The sequence below is a fragment of the Ahaetulla prasina genome, chromosome 6 (genome assembly GCF_028640845.1).
Source record: "Ahaetulla prasina isolate Xishuangbanna chromosome 6, ASM2864084v1, whole genome shotgun sequence".
Classification (NCBI taxonomy): domain Eukaryota; kingdom Metazoa; phylum Chordata; class Lepidosauria; order Squamata; family Colubridae; genus Ahaetulla; species Ahaetulla prasina.
The window spans coordinates 108,405,787-108,423,840 of record NC_080544.1 but is presented as its reverse complement, the minus strand read 5'-3'; the positions used below and the strand labels follow the sequence as shown (position 1 = coordinate 108,423,840).

Below are 18,054 nucleotides of genomic sequence, written 5' to 3'. Positions count from 1 at the left end.
CTCCTCCAGGTCTTCCCTCTGCTTGGAAAGCCTATGCTCCTAGTCCTCAGTGAGGTGCTTCTGCTGAGCCTCCTTCTCAGTCAGATCCAATTTGAACTGAGCTGTTTTGCCAACTCTTTCTCGTGGTGGCTGCTTAGCTCCAACAACTGCTTCCTGTTGGGGCCCTAAGGAGCCCGAGTAGGCAGGCGAGGAGTGGCTGGGAGGGGAGGGGCAAGTAGAGGCTGGCAAGGTGCCCCTCAATGTGAATGACATCAAGCTGGCCACGCCCACCCAGTCATGTGACCACCTAGCCACCCCCACCCAGCTGGTCATTACACAGATCATATTAGTGGTCCGTGGGATTTTAAATTATGAATTTAGTGGTCCCTGAGATCTGAAAGGTTGGTGATCCCTGGTATAAAGAATCTTCAACAGAAGAATGTCTCACTTGAGCATGGTGAAGGGAGAACCACCCATCTAAACAAAGTAACCAACATCCAAACACTCACCTCCCAAAACATCCACCCACCCATCCCACCACCTATACAACCACCTGTTGTACACAACCCTCAACCAACTAACATCCTAAACTAGGTATGCACGCACCTTACCTCTTCAACACCAATCACTACAGATCTCAAATGCAAATTGATAAATGCAAGAAGCATTGTTAACAAATTACCTGAATTTATCCTCTTGTTAAACAATGGTACATTTGATAGAATAGAATAGAACAGAACAGAACAGAACAGAACAGAACAGAACAGAACAGAACAGAACAGAACAGAACAGAATAGAATAGAATAGAATAGAATAGAATAGAATAGAATAGAATAGAATTTTTATTGGCCAAGTGTGATTGGACACACAAGGAATTTGTCTTGGTGCATATGCTCTCAGTGTACATAAAAGAAAAGATACGTATCATATTTGTTTGTGAAACAGGGCTGAACTCATCCCTTCCTGACTCCATTGTTTCAAACAAAGAATATCAAGTTTATCGATCAGATCGTGAAAACCGAAGACGTGATAGAGTGGCTATCTTTTACAAAAAGTCACTGAATTTAAAAAACATTCAAGTTGCACATAAACTTTCTCTTCCTGTATGCGACCTATCCCTTAACTCTTCGATTCTTACTATGCTACAGAGCCCCTGACTACGGCATTACTCATGCAAATATGTTAACCTCACTGCTAACATGGGCTACCTCTTGCCCATATCCTCTCATCTTCCTGGGTGTCCTAAATCTACCTCTTATTAACTGGATAACTAATGAATGTACTACTGATCCAATCCATACAACGCTGTTACAAACCTAGGTCTTGAACAACTTGTAACTAAACTCCGTCGCCTTCGACAAGACCTAAGAGTAACTCATAGAATCATCTATTGTAATGTCCTTCCTGTTAAAGACTACTTCAGCTTCAATTGCAATAATACAAGAGCAACCAATAGATTTAAACTTAATGTTAACCGCTTTAATCTAGATTGCAGAAAATATGACTTCTGTAACAGAATCATCAGTGCTTGGAACACTTTACCTGACTCTGTGGTCTCTTCCCATAATCCCAAAAGCTTTAACCAAAAACTTTCTACTATTGACCTCATCACATTCCTAAGAGGACCATAAGGGGCGTGCATAAGAGCACAAACGTGCCTACCGTTCCTGTCCTATTGTTTTTCTTTTTTATCTTCTTATATATATGTATATGCTTATACCTCCTAATATTCCCTCATATATATGTTTATATACTATATAATCTTTTTGTGTGATGTTTATATATATTGTTGTGACAAAATAAAAAAATAAAAAAATAAATAAAAAATAAAATAAAATAAAATAAAATAAATAAATAAATCTCTCCAGTGAATTCATTCCATTAATAAAGGTTTTTTGGTAAAATAGAATTAGGAGCTGCCTTTTAAAAATTCAACCCCATTATTTCTTGACCGGGATGCCTTATGCACAGTCACTCATGCTCTTGTCACTTCTCGTCTGGATTACTGCAATGCTCTCTACATGGGGCTACCCCTGAAGTGCATTCAGAGGCTCCAGTTAGTCCAGAATGCAGCTGCGCGGGTGATTGAGGGAGCCACACGTTGCTCCCGGGTAACACCGCTCCTGCGCAGTCTGCACTGGCTACCTGTGGTCTTTCGGGTGCGCTTCAAGGTGTTGGCTACCACCTTTAAAGCGCTCCATGGCTTAGGGCCCGGCTACTTACGGGACCGCCTGCTGTTACCGTATCCCTCCCACCGACCCGTATGCTCACACAGAGAGGATCTTCTCAGGGTGCCGTCCGCCAAACAATGTCGGCTGGCGGCCCCCAGGGGAAGGGCCTTCTCTGTTGGAGCACCCACCCTCTGGAATGAACTTCCCCCCGGTTTACGCCAATTACCTGACCTTCGGACCTTTCGCCATGAATTGAAAACATACCTGTTCATCCAAGCGGGACTGGCTTGATTTTTAAATTTTCAAATTTCTGGTTTTTTAATAATTTTAGATTGGGGTATTTTAGCATAGGTCAATTTGACGGTTTTAATTTTCGGCCATTTTTGAATATGTATTTTAATTGTTATTTTAATTTTGTATATTATTGTTTTACTCTGGCTGTACACCGCCCTGAGTCCTTCGGGAGAAGGGAGGTATAAAAATCTAAATAAACTAAATAAACTAAACTAAATTTCACGTCCTTGCTCTGTGAAATGTTGGTGAGCAGGTCTTGACTTGAAAATTCTGGCACAATGAAAAAATGAATTCAACAAGTGTCACCACTATGATTTGATTAATGACATTCCTTATCATGCAGGAATGTTTTACTGAGTTTTACTATATTCGTTTACAGTTGTGGTACAAACCCCTCCCCACCTCCCATTGAGAATCATTTTGCCTATTACAGCATGATTATTTAGAATGAAATACCTTATGGAAATAATCTTCACGGAACGAAAACCCATCAGCCCACAAGGTCCCGATGAGAGGTAGAGCCAAAGGACCGGGAGGCAGATGTCTTCGAGACCAGAGTTGTTTCAGGAAGAGAAAAATTAGCAGCGCAAGCAGCAAAATAAACAAAAATATCCCTACAACCGTCATTTTCTTGCTGGGACTTTATCTTTGAGACTTTCTGGTTGATCTGAAGGTGATTGTCTCCTTTTTTGCTTTTCTTCCTATTTTATATATTTCATTCTTGGGAAAACATCCTGCAGCTATTGTCCTTAATCCAAGCGCTGATGTATAGATAGTGAGCTATAGATGCTTAGCGATGCCAAATTAAAAATGGGATCATCAATCCAGCTACCTCCCATGACCATATCTGGAGACGATTCATGCTAGAGTTTTACCAAGAACAATTGCCCAACTCTGGAATATCATTAAACCCAATTTTGATCAAGTGGCTTGAGTAATACCTAGCAAACCTACGTGATATTGTCTTTTGCCTTCTGGGTCAATACTTTTATTATTCTTCCCCCCCCCCCTTACAATCAAATTACTGATTGCCTCGATACTTCTTGTTGTTAGTTGTGAAGTTGTGTCCGACCCATCGCAACCCCATGGACAAGGTTCCTTCAGGCCTTTCTGTCCTCTACCATCCTCTGGAGTCCATTTAAACCCATGCCTACTGCTTCAGTGACTCCATCCAGCCACCTTGTTTTCTGCTGTCCCCTTCTTCTTTTGCCCTCAATCTCTCCCAGCATCAGGCTCTTCTGCAGTGAGTCCTTCCTTCTCATTAGGTGGCCAAAGTATTTCAGTTTCATCTTCAGGATCTGGCCTTCTAAAGAGCAGTCAGGGTTGATCTCCTCCAGGACTGACTTGTTTATTCGCCTTGCAGTCCAAGGGACTCACAGAAGTCTTCTCCAGCACCAGAATTCAAAGGCCTCGATACTTTCACGCTCAGCCTTTCTTATGGTCCAACTTTCACAGCCATACATTGCAACTTGGAAAAATATAGCCTTGACTATACGCACTTTTGTTGGCAGGGTGATGTCTCTGCTTTTTAGTATGCTATCTAGATTTGCCATAGCTTTCCTCCCCTTTCCTCCCCATTAATTTTAATTAATTTAATGCCTCGATACATTTTATTCTAAACAAACTGAAAGCTGAATCATTAAAAAGAAATCTAAGCTCATGAGAGAAATAGAATTATTCCTGTAAAGAATAAGACTCCATATTTGCATTTCCCATAACCTCAGCTAACCTTAGCTAACCAGCTGGGTATGATATTAAGATAAGGATCTATGTATGAGCTTTTCTGTGACAAATTGCACTATAAATTTGAATAGTACATTCTAAGCCAGATCAAGCTGACCGTGGCTATATTAAAGAAGGAAGGAAGCTGTCATGTTCGGATTAATTGTATTGTTATGAAGACATATGACAGGGGTAGTCAACCTTTTTATACCTACTGCCCACTTTTGTATCTCTGTTAGTAGTAAAATTTTCTAACCACCCACCAGTTCCACAGTAATGCGCTGTGTATTGTTGTCTGCACATGCCTCTCGCACATCGTGGATTGGGTTTGGGGGGGGAGCGCCGGCTACCAGCTCTGTTTGTCTGTTACAGCTGGGTGGTGTGGGGGGAGATGCGCCAGCTATTGTGGGACAAGGCTCTTTTGTTTGCGGTCGCACTATAGCGCCATTTACTTTCACTTACATGACGTGAACTAAACTTATGCGCGGGCAATACAAATAGTATATTTTCAGAAATTTAAATTGTCACGGGGAATTTTATGAAAACCTAATGAAAATGTTTTTAAATAATGCTATGAATTTTTTTTTAAAGTTAATTAAATTAAAAAAAAAAGGAAAGTGCTTCAGTATCGGACAAAACCCCTACCGCCCACCATGAAAGCTGGAGCACCTACTAGTGGGCAGTAGGGACCAGGTTGACTACCACTGACATATGACGATTTCTACTTCGGGAAATTGTTGCGGAGTTGTAATGTATTTGAACTTTGAGAGGGAATTTTGGGCGGGAAAATTGCACGTTGCTGATTGGTTGAAGCCTCAACCAAAAGAGTATTTAAAGAGGGGTTTTTGCCGGTTGTCCTTGCTGGGATCACAATAAACTAAAGAGCTGTTGTCACTCACTGGTCTCCTGCCTTTTCATTGCCCGAACTTAACATTTGGCGACGAAGGTGGGATGTTGAGGCAGTGAGATTGTTAAAGAGCTGAAGGAACCAGGAATTCGCGAACCCAGCCAGTTCTCAAGGGCGGAAAATAGCGATGTCCAGCTACACGCCACCAGCGCCATTTGACCCAGCAAAGGAGAAATAGGGGTCGTACATGGCTCGTTTCGAGTGTTTCCTCGAAGCAAACGAACTACAGGGAGTCTCGGATAATCGGAAGCGAGTGTACTTCCTGAGCCACTGCGGTCCAGAGGTCTTCGATACTGCGGAGTCACTCTCAGGGCCAACGCCGGTACAATTGGTACCGTGGCAAACACTACAAACAACACTTCGAGCGCACTACGCACCGGTACCCTCAAAGTTCGTCCAACGGTTCGAGTTGAGGCAACGGGTACAGCGAGAGGGCGAATCGATAAGCGTGTACATGGCCGCGTTGAGGAAAGCCGCAAACCACTGTGAGTACAGAGATTTGGAGGATTCCTTACTCGAACAACTCATTTGTGGGGTCAGGGACATCAGACTACAAAGGCGGCTGCTGTCTAAAAGCAACCTGACTTTAGCGATAGCCCTGGACGAAGCCAGAGCTCACGAGATGTCCACCAAGGCGGCGGAGACCTTGCAAAAGCCAAACGCGCAGGGTGCCGGGACAAAGACTACACCGGTCCACAGCGAGGAAGTCCAGGCCGAATCGGAAGGTGAGGAAGAGGAAGAGGTGTTCCACACTGGGAGGCTGGAGAGAGGTGACCGGGACGAATATGTGAGGTGTGGGGGCTAACACCAACGGCAAAACTGCAGATTCAAGGACGGTTTGTCGGTGTGAAAAAAGGACACATAGCTAGGGCCTGCCGAGCCCCCCAACCTTCCCGCCAAAAATTCAAACCGACCAATCAGAGCGCGGGAGCAGTGAAGCGGCCCGGGATTGGTCCATTTAAAAAGGGCGCGAAGTTAAACCAGACCACTGTGAGAGTGGGCCACGCATCGACACGACTAGAGAAGAAAATATTTACCCAAGTCTACATTGAAGGGGTGCAGTGCCAAATGGAAGTAGACACTGGGTCGTCAATTACAATTATGTCCTGGGACACCATCGTGAGAGACTTGCCAGCCATCGCAAAACGCCAGCTACAAACCCAGAAGCTGAGAGTGCAAGACTACCAAGGGAATCGGATCCCTGTTCGAGGAGTCACCTCCGTCCAAGTCAAATACGGACAATTCAAAAAGACCCTGCCAATCACCATAGTAAATGGAACTCTACCGAACTTGCTAGGGCTGGACTGGTTCCGAGCTTTGGGCATGGGAGTGACCGGGGTCCACAGGAACGACGTCATCCTCAAAGATGAACTGCTGAAGGAGTTCGAGGACGTCTTCAAGGATTGCCTGGGCAAATACGTGGGGACCCCTATTTCTTTCAACCTTGACCCCCAAGTCGCCCCCATCCGGTTAAAGGCTAGGAGGGTTCCATTCGCCCTAAAGCCCAAAATTGACCGAGAATTAGACAAGCTAGTAAGCCAGGGAATACTAGTCCCCATCGATCATGCAAAATGGGAGACACCCATAGTGGCCCCAGTTAAACCGGACGGATCGGTCCGGATTTGCGCTGACTACAAAGCAACGCTTAACAAAGCATTGCAGAAAAGTGCATACCCCATTCCAGTAGTGCAACATTTGCTGCACTCATTAGGGCAAGGGCAGGTCTTCGCCAAACTTGATTTGGCTCAAGCCTACCAGCAGCTACCAGTAGATAGCAGCACAGCCGAGGCGCAGACAATTGTCACGCACCGCGGGGCTTTCAAATGTACACGACTCCAGTTCGGAGTTAGCGTGGCCCCAGGGCTCTTCCAGAACCTAATGGAGCGATTATTACAGGGCCTACCAGGAGTGGTACCATATTTCGACGATGTATTGGTATCAACTGAAAACTTAGAGGAACTCGGGTTAAAACTAAGGTAGGTATTGGGCATTTTTAGGTCTGCTGGGCTTAAAGTTAAGCTCAACAAATGCCACATTGGGGTGAAATCTGTAGAATTCCTAGGATACCGAATAGACAGGGAAGGGATCCACCCCACGGAGAGCAAGGTACGGGCCATTAGAAAGGCCCCAGCCCCCAAAAATAAAACAGAATTACAGGCATTCTTGGGGCTTGTTAATTTCTATGCGGCATTCTTAAAGAATAAAGCAACAGTAGCCGAACCGCTACATAAGTTGCTAGCAAAGAAAGCTGTGTGGTCCTGGGGCAGAGAAGAGGCTAGGGCATTTGAGGGGGTAAAAAACCTTTTGTCCAGCGATAGCCTCCTCATCCAGTACAATGGCACGTTGCCACTAGTACTAGTTTGCGATGCATCACCATATGGGGTGGGGGCTGTGCTCAGCCATAGGTTACCGAATGGAACAGAAGCCCCTATAGCGTATTATTCCCGGACAATGTCCTCTGGGGAAAGGAACTACAGCCAGCTAGATAGGGAGGCATTGGCCATAGTCTCCGGGGTTAAGAAATTCCACGAATACTTGTTCGGGCGAGATTTCGAGATAGTCAAGGACCACAGACCCCTTCTAGGACTCTTAGTGGGTGACCGCCCAATACCCGTGGCACTTTCTCCCAGGCTGACCCGATGGACTATTTTCCTAGCGGCATACTCCTACAAATTGCTCCACCGCCCAGGAAAAGACTTAGGGCATGCGGACGCTCTGAGCAGATGCCCTTTACCAGAGACAATTGAAGACCCAACCCCGGGGACACCCGTCTTGCTAATTGACTCTTTGGACTCTGGCCCAGTCACATCCAAGCAAGTGGCTAGGGCAGGGGTGTCCAAACTACGGCCCGCGGGCCAACTGCAGCCCGCGGGTCAGTTTTTATTGGCCCGCAGCAAATTTTGAAAGTATAACTGAATATGGCCCTTTTCGGCCGCCTCCCAGTGCTTGCCCGGTGGTTCGCTGCGAGGCTCGCGGCTCCTCCCCATGGGCGGGGAATAATGAAGGGAGGGGGCGGAGGAGGCGGCGAGCGAGAAAGAGGCTGCTGGCTGTGCCCGACCCCAGCAGTTCTACCCTCACCTTCCTCGGGCCGCCTGGTGAGGCTCCTCGCGCCTCCACCCCTTGGGCAGGGAATAACGAAGGGAGTTTCAAGTTCATACCAAATACAAAACAAAAGCCAAGATCAGGGATGTCCAAACCTGGTCTCTTTAAGACTTGTGGACTTCAATTCCCAGCGTTCCTCAGCCAGCTTTGCTGGCTGAGGACTCTGGGAGTTGAAGCCCACAAGCCTTAAAGAGACCAAGTTTGGACACCCCTGGCCAAGATGAATGAATATGAAACATTTTCCCCCCTTAAATGAAGATGATATCCACATATTGTTGCTTTTTAGTAGACTGACTGTATCCATCTGTATTGTAATGTCCCAGGTTTTCAGGCCTCTGATATAGTCCTAAATATTTACCACGAGTCACCAGAAATGGCAGCACCGAAGAAACGCAAGATAGCAAGTGAGTGTAGAAGATTTCAAACACGGTGGGAAAATGAATATTTCTTTAAAGAAATCAACGGAAAGTGTGTCTGTTTGATTTGCAATGAAGATGTTGCCGTGATGAAAGAGTATAATGTCCGTCGGCACTATGAGACCAAGCATCAGATCTACGCATCATACACAGGTGCCAAACGAGCACAGAAATTCAAGCAAATGGCAGCTAGCCTGCAAGCTCAACAACAGTTTTTATTTCGTGCTAACAAAATACAGGAAAACGCCACAGCAGGAAGCTATGAAGTCGCAAAACTTATTGCCCAGCATGGCAAACCGTTCTCAGACGGTGATTTCATAAAGCAGTGCCTCATCAAAGTCACAGAAGTAATGTGCCTGGAAAAAGTGCAGGATTTCAACAACGTGACCTTATCCAGAAATACAGTGGTGCGGAGAATCGAGGACTTGTCAGCTAACCTGAAACTTCAGCTGAGAGAGAAAGCTTGTACTTTTGATTTTTACTCGATAGCATGCGATGAGAGCACAGACGCCACAGACACCGCACAGCTTTTAATTTTTTGCGGGAGTCGATGATAATTTTGCTGTAATGGAGGAGCTGCTTGATATGATGAGCCTAAAAGGCACAACGACGGGTGGAAATATTTTTGACGCTGTGTCAGAGGCAGTTGAAAAGATGGGGCTTAAATGGGACAAGCTCTGTGGAGTAACAACGGATGGAGCTCCGGCCATGACGGGTGAGCGCAAAGGAATGGCATCCATGGTGTGCGTCAAGGTAAAAGAGAGCGGAGGTGAGGCTGTTAGGATGCACTGTATAATCCACCAAGAAGCACTGTGTGCCAAGACTGTCCAGCTGGGCGATGTGATGAACACTGTTGTAAAAACTGTCAACATAATTCGAGCTAGAGGACTGTACCACAGGAAATTTCAAGCTTTCTTATCTGACGTGGATGCTGAATATGGGGATGTACTCTACCACTCTGATGTGCGCTGGCTCAGCTGCGGCTCTGTGCTGCAGCGGTTTTATTCGCTGAGATCAGAAATTGACAAGTTTTTGAAAGAGAAGGACCGACCTCTTCATGAACTGAGTGACCCTCTGTGGCTGGCAGACCTGGCATTTTTAGTTGATCTTACTCATCATCTGAATACACTGAACAAGAACCTACAAGGCAAAGAACAGCTGGTGTCACACCTGTATGCGCACATGAAAGCCTTCTGTGTAAAGCTCCGCCTGTTTGAGACACAACTACGAAGCTTTAATGCTGCACACTTCCCTGCGCTGTCTGAAATCAAGTCTGCTTTTCCAAAGGCAGACCTTTCTGCTAAAAAGGAGAAATATGTTTCTGTAATTACATCTCTTGTGACAGAATTCAACCAGCGTTTTCAAGATTTTTCTGTCATTGAAAAACAAATCAAGCTGTTCTTGACCCCCTTCCTGGTGGATGCAGAAGAAGTGGAGGAGAGTCTGCAGTTAGAACTGATTGAAATGCAATGTGATGATTCTCTGAAGAGTCAACATCAGCTTCTCTCCCTCCCTGACTTCTATCAGAATTTGGATCATGCCAAGTTTCCTCTGATGAGACGCCACGCAAAAAGTATGATGAGCCTGTTCGGCTCAACATACATATGTGAACAAACATTTTCTCTGTTAAATCAGAACAAAAGCAGACTGAGATCCAGAATGACTGATAGCCATCTCTGTGAAGTCCTTCGTGTCTCAACCACCAAACTTTCGTATACTTAAGCCTAAACTGTGCATAGGGACTACCCAGACGGCTGAAAAAAGTGATTTCTGACAGGTTCTCACACTTTTGACCAGTCCTCACACTTATGACCGGTCATCATTTATGCCTGTTGCAGCATTGTGTGTTGTGCATAAGGACTACTCAGAGGGCTGAAAAAGTTATTTTTGACCTGTCCTCACACTTTTGACTGGTCCTCACACCTACAACTATCTTTACATTTTGCACCCTATCTTGTAACCATGGTGAAGAGAAGCAGTTGTGAAATGAGTGATATGGTTGTTAAAAATGCTGCAATGGGCATAAATGTGAGGATGGTCATAAATGTGAGGACTGGTCAAAAATTACTTTTTTTAGCCCTCTGAGTAGTTTCTATGCCCATAGCCACATCCACTCAGTCACATGAGCAGTTAGCCACGCCCACCAGTCACATGACCACCAAGCCATACCCCAAAATAAGCCACGCCCACAGAACTGGTACCAAAAAAAATAGCCCCCCCCCCCCGTTCAATGGTGTGGCCCGGGCCTTTGCTTATTTTTCTGTATTTGGCCCTCACCAAAAAAACTTTGGACACCCCTGGGCTAGGGCATCATACAGGGACATTACAATACGGACTGTAATCGGTTGGGTGCAAAGGGGTTGGCCCGCTGCACCGGGCGAGCGTTTCAAAGACTTTGCGAAAAAACGATCAGAACTGTCGGTTCAAGGGGGGTGTCTGTTATGGGGGGATAGGGTGGTTATCCCAGAAAAATTGCGCGAAAATGTGTTGGAACTGTTGCATGTGGGCCACCCAGGGATTGTGAGGATGAAGAGTTTAGCGAGGAGTTATGTATGGTGGCCCCTAATGGATAAGGACATCAGTGACAGGGTAGGGAAATGCCAATCCTGCCAAGAGTCGAGGCCGCTACCCCCTACAGCCCCAGTTAGAGAGTGGGAGAAACCCCAGGGGCCATGGTCCAGGATTCACATAGATTTTGCGGGGCTGTTCCATGGGCAGACCTTTTTAATTGTAGTAGATGCCTACTCAAAATGGTTAGAAATCATCCTCATGAAAAGCACAACGGCCGAAGCAGTAATCACAGTCCTAAGGCATCTATTCGTAACACACGGCCTGCCCGACACCCTAGTCTCCGACAACGGCCCGCAATTCACGGCAAACCAGTTTGAGGGGTATTTAGCGGGAGAGGGCATCAGACATGTCCTCTCGGCGCCTTTCCACCCGGCGACGAACGGACTTGCAGAACGTTTCGTTCGGAGCACCAAGGAAGCGCTATCTAGGATAAGTCCAGGCGACTGGCAAACGAAAATAGACATCTTCCTGGCCGTACAACATAGGACCCCTTGTGTAACAACTGGCCGCAGCCCAGCGGAACTCTTAATGGGCAGGAAACTCAGGTGCCCACTAGACCGACTAAACCCAACTTATACCCCAGACGGGTACAAGGGTATTCAAGGAAAAACCAGGGAAATGACAGTGGGGGACCCAGTATGGGCACACAACTATAGCGAGGGCCCAACATGGTTAAAGGGGGAAATTCTGGGCATAACCGGACCCAAATCATACGTAGGAGACATGGAGGACGGCCGGGTATGGAAACGCCACATAGACCAGTTAAGAAAACGTATACCAAACAAACTAGAAACCAAACAACCAGGCCCTGACTACCAATTGTTTGAATCTGCTGCTGACTCAAACCCGAGGCGAGCGGAGGACTTATCTGATTCCGATGAAGTCCAGTGACGCCAACCGGTTCCTCCTGAAGACAGCAGGGAAGACTCAGCCAATAATCCAGGGCCGGACGGCCTAGAGGAGGAGCTGGGAGGAACAAACAGTCCCTCCGACCAGCTCGACTCTCTCCCAGAGAATGAACTGCGCAGGTCAGAAAGAGTTAGGAGACACCCTGTCTACCTGCGTGACTACGTAGAGAAATAGCATGCAAATATTATGTAAATAGAGGTACAAAGCGTTCTGGGAGGGAAGGAGTGTAATGTATTTGAACTTTGAGAGGGAATTTTGGGCGGGAAAATTGTATGTTGCTGATTGGTTGAAGCCTCAACCAAAAGAGTATTTAAAGAGGGGTTTTTGCCGGTTGTCCTTGCTGGGATCACAATAAACTAAAGAGCTGTTGTCACTCACTGGTCTCCTGCCTCTTCATTGCCCGAACTTAACAGGAGTAGCCAGAAAACAGGGGCCTCTGTGGCTCAGACTGGTAAGACAGTCTGTTATTAACACAGCTGCTTGCAATTACTGCAGGTTCAAGTCCCACCAGGCCCAAAGTTGACTCAGCCTTCCATCCTTTATAAGGTAGGTAAAATGTGGACCCAGATTGTTGGGGGCAATAAGTTGACTTTGTATATAAATATACAAATAGGATGAAGACTATTGCTAACATAGTGTAAGCCGCCCTGAGTCTTCGGAGAAAGGTGGGATATAAATGCAAAAAAAAAAAAAAAAACAACCAAAAAAACCCCAACATACGTGACGTCCGATAGCTGGGGGTGTTTAATTGTTTTGCTGACTGTTTGAAAATTTATTTATACCATGTATCCATGTATCTCCCTTTGCTCAGAGAAACCTTTTGCAAAAGCGTTTGGTATATATCTTTAAAATAAATCTGCTTTTTATTGTTCATTGTCTCCTCCTTTTTTATCTGAGAGGTTTGGTGGTTTTTTTTACTCTCACAGCTCACATTGGCCATTGTTCTTGGGTTCAAGATGTTTTCCTTAGCTCCTTAGGTACACAGCAGGATTCTAAGAATAACTCATGTTTCACTTGGTTCCTTGGGTCATTCCACAATTATCCTTTCATAGGACCACTTTTATGCTAGTTGGGTGCCTCCATGGATAAGAGTTCTTATCCATGTTCATGTTCATGTTCAAGTTCATGGATAAGACTCCAGTTATCTCCTATTATTATTATTATTATTATTATTATTTACTTTATTCATTAAGCATGAAACTCAGTCAACTGAACATTCAAAAATGCATCACAAATACCATTGACTGGTGCTGATGGTTGATACGGGTTGCTGCCAGCGTCCTAGGTATCAACCCGTATCAACCATTATATTATTATTATTATTATTGTTGTTGTTGTTGTTGTTGTTGTTGTTATTTTATTTACACAAAATGACAGTATATACAGCAAACAAGATAACTATGCTGGATTCGTATCACAGATTACTAGTCGAACACTTCCCAAGTGTTTAGGATGGTATCACAAATACTGTTCACTGGTGCTAATGGTTGATACAGGTTGCTGTCAGCATCGTAGGTATCAATCACACTGGCAACAACCCGTATCAACCATTATTATTATTATTATTATTATTATTATTATTATTATTATTATTATTATTATTATTATTATTATTATTATTATTATTATGCAATTTTCTTTGTTATATATAAAATTTCCATATCCACAATGGCAGTTTGCTGACTGGGTATACTCTCTTTTAAATACATATATATAATATAATATAATAAATATAATATAAAAAATATAATAAATATAATAAATAAATATAATAAATCCTATACACACAATAGCTATAACTATTATTCTCAAAATCTATTCACCATAATCTTCACATCTCCTTATTAAACATTTTCTGTTATTTAATTAAACACTTTGTTCAGTTTTGTCTATAATTAATTAATAATATCAAGTATTATAATCATCATATAATTATCACGTAACCATTATCATCTATTAATCATAATGTTTACTTATCCTCATTATTTAATTACACATTTATTTCATTTTTATTTACATGTCCTCCTTAACTGTAAATTTCTAACTTCTTCTTCTCTTTTCTAATCATTGATAGAATAATTCCCAAGTTAAAAAGTATTGTTTCCTCCCTTATCCTTAATATTCAATGATAATCTATCCATCTCAGCACATTCTAGTATTTTCTTTATTATATTTTCCTCTATAGGTGTATTTTCATTTTTCCAGTTTTGTACATACAAAATTCTTGCTGCTGTTACCACATGTAAAATTAAATATGTATTTCTTTTGTTATATTTCTCCAGTAGGATACTCAACAAGAACATCTCTGCTTTTAGGTCTATTTGTTGTTTTATCATTTCTTCTAGCCACATTTTTATTTTTAACCAATAATTTTTTTTGCCATAGGACAAATCCACCTCATATAATAGTAAGAACCCGGTACCTATTTAACATAACATAACATAACAACAGAGTTGGAAGGGACCTTGGAGGCCTTCTAGTCCAACCCCCTGCCTAGGCAGGAACCCTACACCATCTCAGTCAGATGGTTATCCAACATTTTCTTAAAAATTTCCAGTGTTGGAGCATTCACAACTTCTGAAGGCAAGTCGTTCCACTTATTAATTGTTCTAACTGTCAGGAAATTTCTCCTTAGTTCTAAGTTGCTTCTCTCCTTGATCAGTTTCCACCCATTGCTTCTTGTTCTACCCTCAGGTGCTTTGGAGAACAGCCCGACTCCCTCTTCTTTGTGGCAACCCCTGAGATATTGGAACACAGCTATCATGTCTCCCCTAGTCCTTCTTTTTATTAAACTAGACATACCCAGTTCCTGCAACCGTTCTTCATATGTTTTAGCCTCCAGTCCTCTGATCATCTTTGTTGCTCTTCTCTGCACTCTTTCTAGAGTCTCAACATCTTTTTTACATCGTGGAGACCACAACTGGATGCAATATTCCAAGTGTGGCCTTACCAAGGCATTATAAAGTGGCACTAACACTTTACGTGATCTTGATTTTATCCCTCTGTTTATGCAGCCCAGAACTGTGTTGGCTTTTTTAGCAGCTGCTGCACACTGCTGGCTCATATCTAAATGGTTATCCACTAGGACTCCAAGATCCCTCTCACAGGTACTACTATTGAGCAAGGTACCACATATACGGTACTGGTGCATTTTGTTTTTTTTACTTTTCCAACATCTGGGAGATACATTTTGGAAAATCTTTTCCAGTCTTGCACATGCCACCTATAAAACATTTTGTAGAGATTTTCTTTGTAAGCTGTTGACTTCATCAATTTATAGTTTCTTTCCCAGTGTTTTTGCCATTTATCTAATTCTATAGAATATGGTAGAGGACAGGAAGGCCTGGAGGAACGTTGTCCATGGGGTCGCAATGGGTTGGACACGACTTCGCAACTAACAACAAATAGAATATCCAAATTTTTTTGGACCATACTATCATGGTTTCTTTTACTTGTTCTTCTTCCATTTTAAAATTCAACAGGTAGCTATATATATATTATTAGTTTATCATCTGTCCCTAAAAATATTTGATCTAGTTCTGAAGGTTCTTTGTAAAATCTCTACATTTCTGCATCTTTCTTGTATCTTGGCTGTATTTGCATAAGAGGCCACTAAGCCAAATCAAGTCCTTGATTTTTCAGTTCTTGTTTCGATTTTAATTCCCTGTGTTCATTTAGGATATCTTTATATCTTGTAATTTTTTCCAGTTTAGGAACATTTGGATGTATTAGGGCTTCCATTGTGGATAGCCAAACCGGTATTTTCATATACCGTATATACTCGAATATAAGCCGATCCGAGTATAAGCCGAGGTCCCCAATTTTACCCCAAAAAACTGGGGTAAACTGGGGACTCGAGTATAAGCCGAGGGAGGGAAATGAGGCAGCTACCGGTCAGGGAAAGCCTCCCTCCCTCAGCCGAGAAGGCTGGCGGCTCCCCCGCCCCGCCCTCTCACTGCACCGGCAGGGCTTCCCCGCGCTAATGCAAAAGCCCGCCAAGTTTGCACCATCCGGTATAATGTGAAAAAAAGAAGAAAAAAAAAACTCGAGTATAAGCCGTATATACTCGAGTATAAGCCGAGGGGACGTTTTTCAGCACAAAAAACGTGCTGAAAAACTCGGCTTATACTCGAGTATATACGGTAATGTTTCTCTTTAATTCTTTCCCATTTTAAATTTTATTCTTGCTTTTTTCCTTGCCAAATAAACTTTAAAATCAATTTGTTTGGATCCTCCAAAAACCCTTTTTGTAGTTTTATCAGAATTATTTGAAACAAAAATAATAACTTCGGCAAAATGTTCATTTTTACTGTAGCTATTCTTCCAACCATTGACAGATGTAGGCTTTTCCATTTTTCCAGGTCTATCTTTATTTGTTGTATTAATTTAAAATAATTATCTTCTTTAATGGTTGCATATCTCGCCGTTAACCAGATTCTTAAATATTTTAGTTTTTTACTTTTTTTTTTTTGCATTTATATCCCGCCCTTCTCCGAAGACTCAGGGCGGCTTACACTATGTCAAGCAATAGTCTTCATCCGTTTGTATACTATATACAAAGTCAACTTATTGCCCCCCAACAATCTGGGTCCTCATTTTACCTACCTTATAAAGGATGGAAGGCTGAGTCAACCTTGGGCCTGGTGGGACTTGAACCTGCAATATTGCAAGCAGTTGCTGTTAATAACAGGCTGCATTAGCCTGTTGTGCCACCAGAGGTCCATTATCTGAATGCCCATCTTTTCAATCAATTCATTTTTCTGTTTATTTGTAAGATTCTTCACCAGCATCTTCGTCTTTTCTTTGTTTATTTTTAATCCTGCTACTTCACCAAAATATTCTATTTTTTTATTGATTTCCCATTTTTTATTAATTAATCCCATTTCTAGTGGTTTTTCTAGGATAAATACTAGATCATCCACAAATGTCTGGAATTTGTAATTTTCTTTTTTCTTTTTATTTCCATACCTTTTATACTTGGGTCTTATCTGATCTTTCTAATCAAGACTTCCAAAGTGTTATATCTATGCTTATGTTGAAATTCTCTGCCATATCCCTATTTACTATCACTTTCGCCATTTGTTTGGAATATATTTCCTTAATCATATTTATAAATTTTTCACCAAAGTCCATACGTTTTAGTTTTAGTATCATGAACTGCCAATTTAGATAATAATAATAATTATTTTATTATTATTTTATTATTATTTTATTTTATAAAAATTTTATATTATTATAAAATAATATATTTTAATATATTATAATTTAATATAATATATATATATTAATATTATATATATATAATATATTATATAATATATATTATTATTATTATTATATTATATTTTATAATATAATAATTTTATTATAATAATAAAAATAATTTTATTATTCCTAAGCGGACCATAAGGGGCATGCATAAGCGCACAAACGTGCCTACCGTTCCTGTCCTATTGTTTTTCTTTTCTTCTTCCTATATATATATATATATGCTTATACCTCCTAATATTTACTCATATATATGTTTATATATTATATAACCTTTTGTACGATGCTTATATATATTGTTGTGACAAAATAAATAAATAAATAAAATAAAAATAAAATAATAATAACAGAGTTGGAAGGGACCTTGGAGGTCTTCTAGTCCAACCCCCTGCCCAGGCAGGAAACCCTATACCATTTCAGACAAATGGCTATCCAACATTTTCTTAAAAATTTCCAGTGTTGGAGCATTCACAACTTCTGCAGGTTATCGAAGGATTTTTGTGCGTCTAAGAAGATTAGTGCTAACTGTTTTTCAGAGTGTACTTCATCATATTCCAATGTATTCAAGATGATTATCATAGTATTTTAGATTTATCTTTTGGGTAAGGGACCATTCTGATCCAGGTATATAAATTTGTTCAGGAATCTTTTTAGTCTCTCTGCTATTATTAAGGCGTACATTTAATAATGATATTTATTTATTTTTACTTATTTA

At 42.1% G+C, this 18,054-nt stretch overlaps 1 protein-coding gene and 1 long non-coding RNA gene across 4 annotated transcripts in view; one reads left to right on the top strand and one right to left on the bottom strand.

The window, feature by feature from the left end:
* Window positions 1-3,205, bottom strand: part of LOC131200522 (cytochrome P450 2J2-like) — a 37,683-nt gene extending 34,478 nt beyond the window's left edge. For 2 of the 3 annotated variants that reach the window (XM_058187382.1, XM_058187384.1), the window contains exon 1: window positions 2,901-3,205. In XM_058187382.1, the coding sequence (XP_058043365.1) occupies window positions 2,901-3,071 (171 nt within the window). In that variant the 5' untranslated portion in view covers window positions 3,072-3,205. The remainder of the gene's footprint in view (window positions 1-2,900) is intronic. The other variant, XM_058187383.1, reaches the window with a different exon arrangement.
* LOC131200529 (uncharacterized) overlaps window positions 1-14,802 on the top strand; it is a 59,902-nt gene extending 45,100 nt beyond the window's left edge. Inside the window, exon 3 of the long non-coding RNA XR_009155643.1 lies at window positions 14,766-14,802. This is a non-coding gene — a long non-coding RNA (uncharacterized LOC131200529). The remainder of the gene's footprint in view (window positions 1-14,765) is intronic.
* Window positions 14,803-18,054: the final 3,252 nt, after the last annotated feature.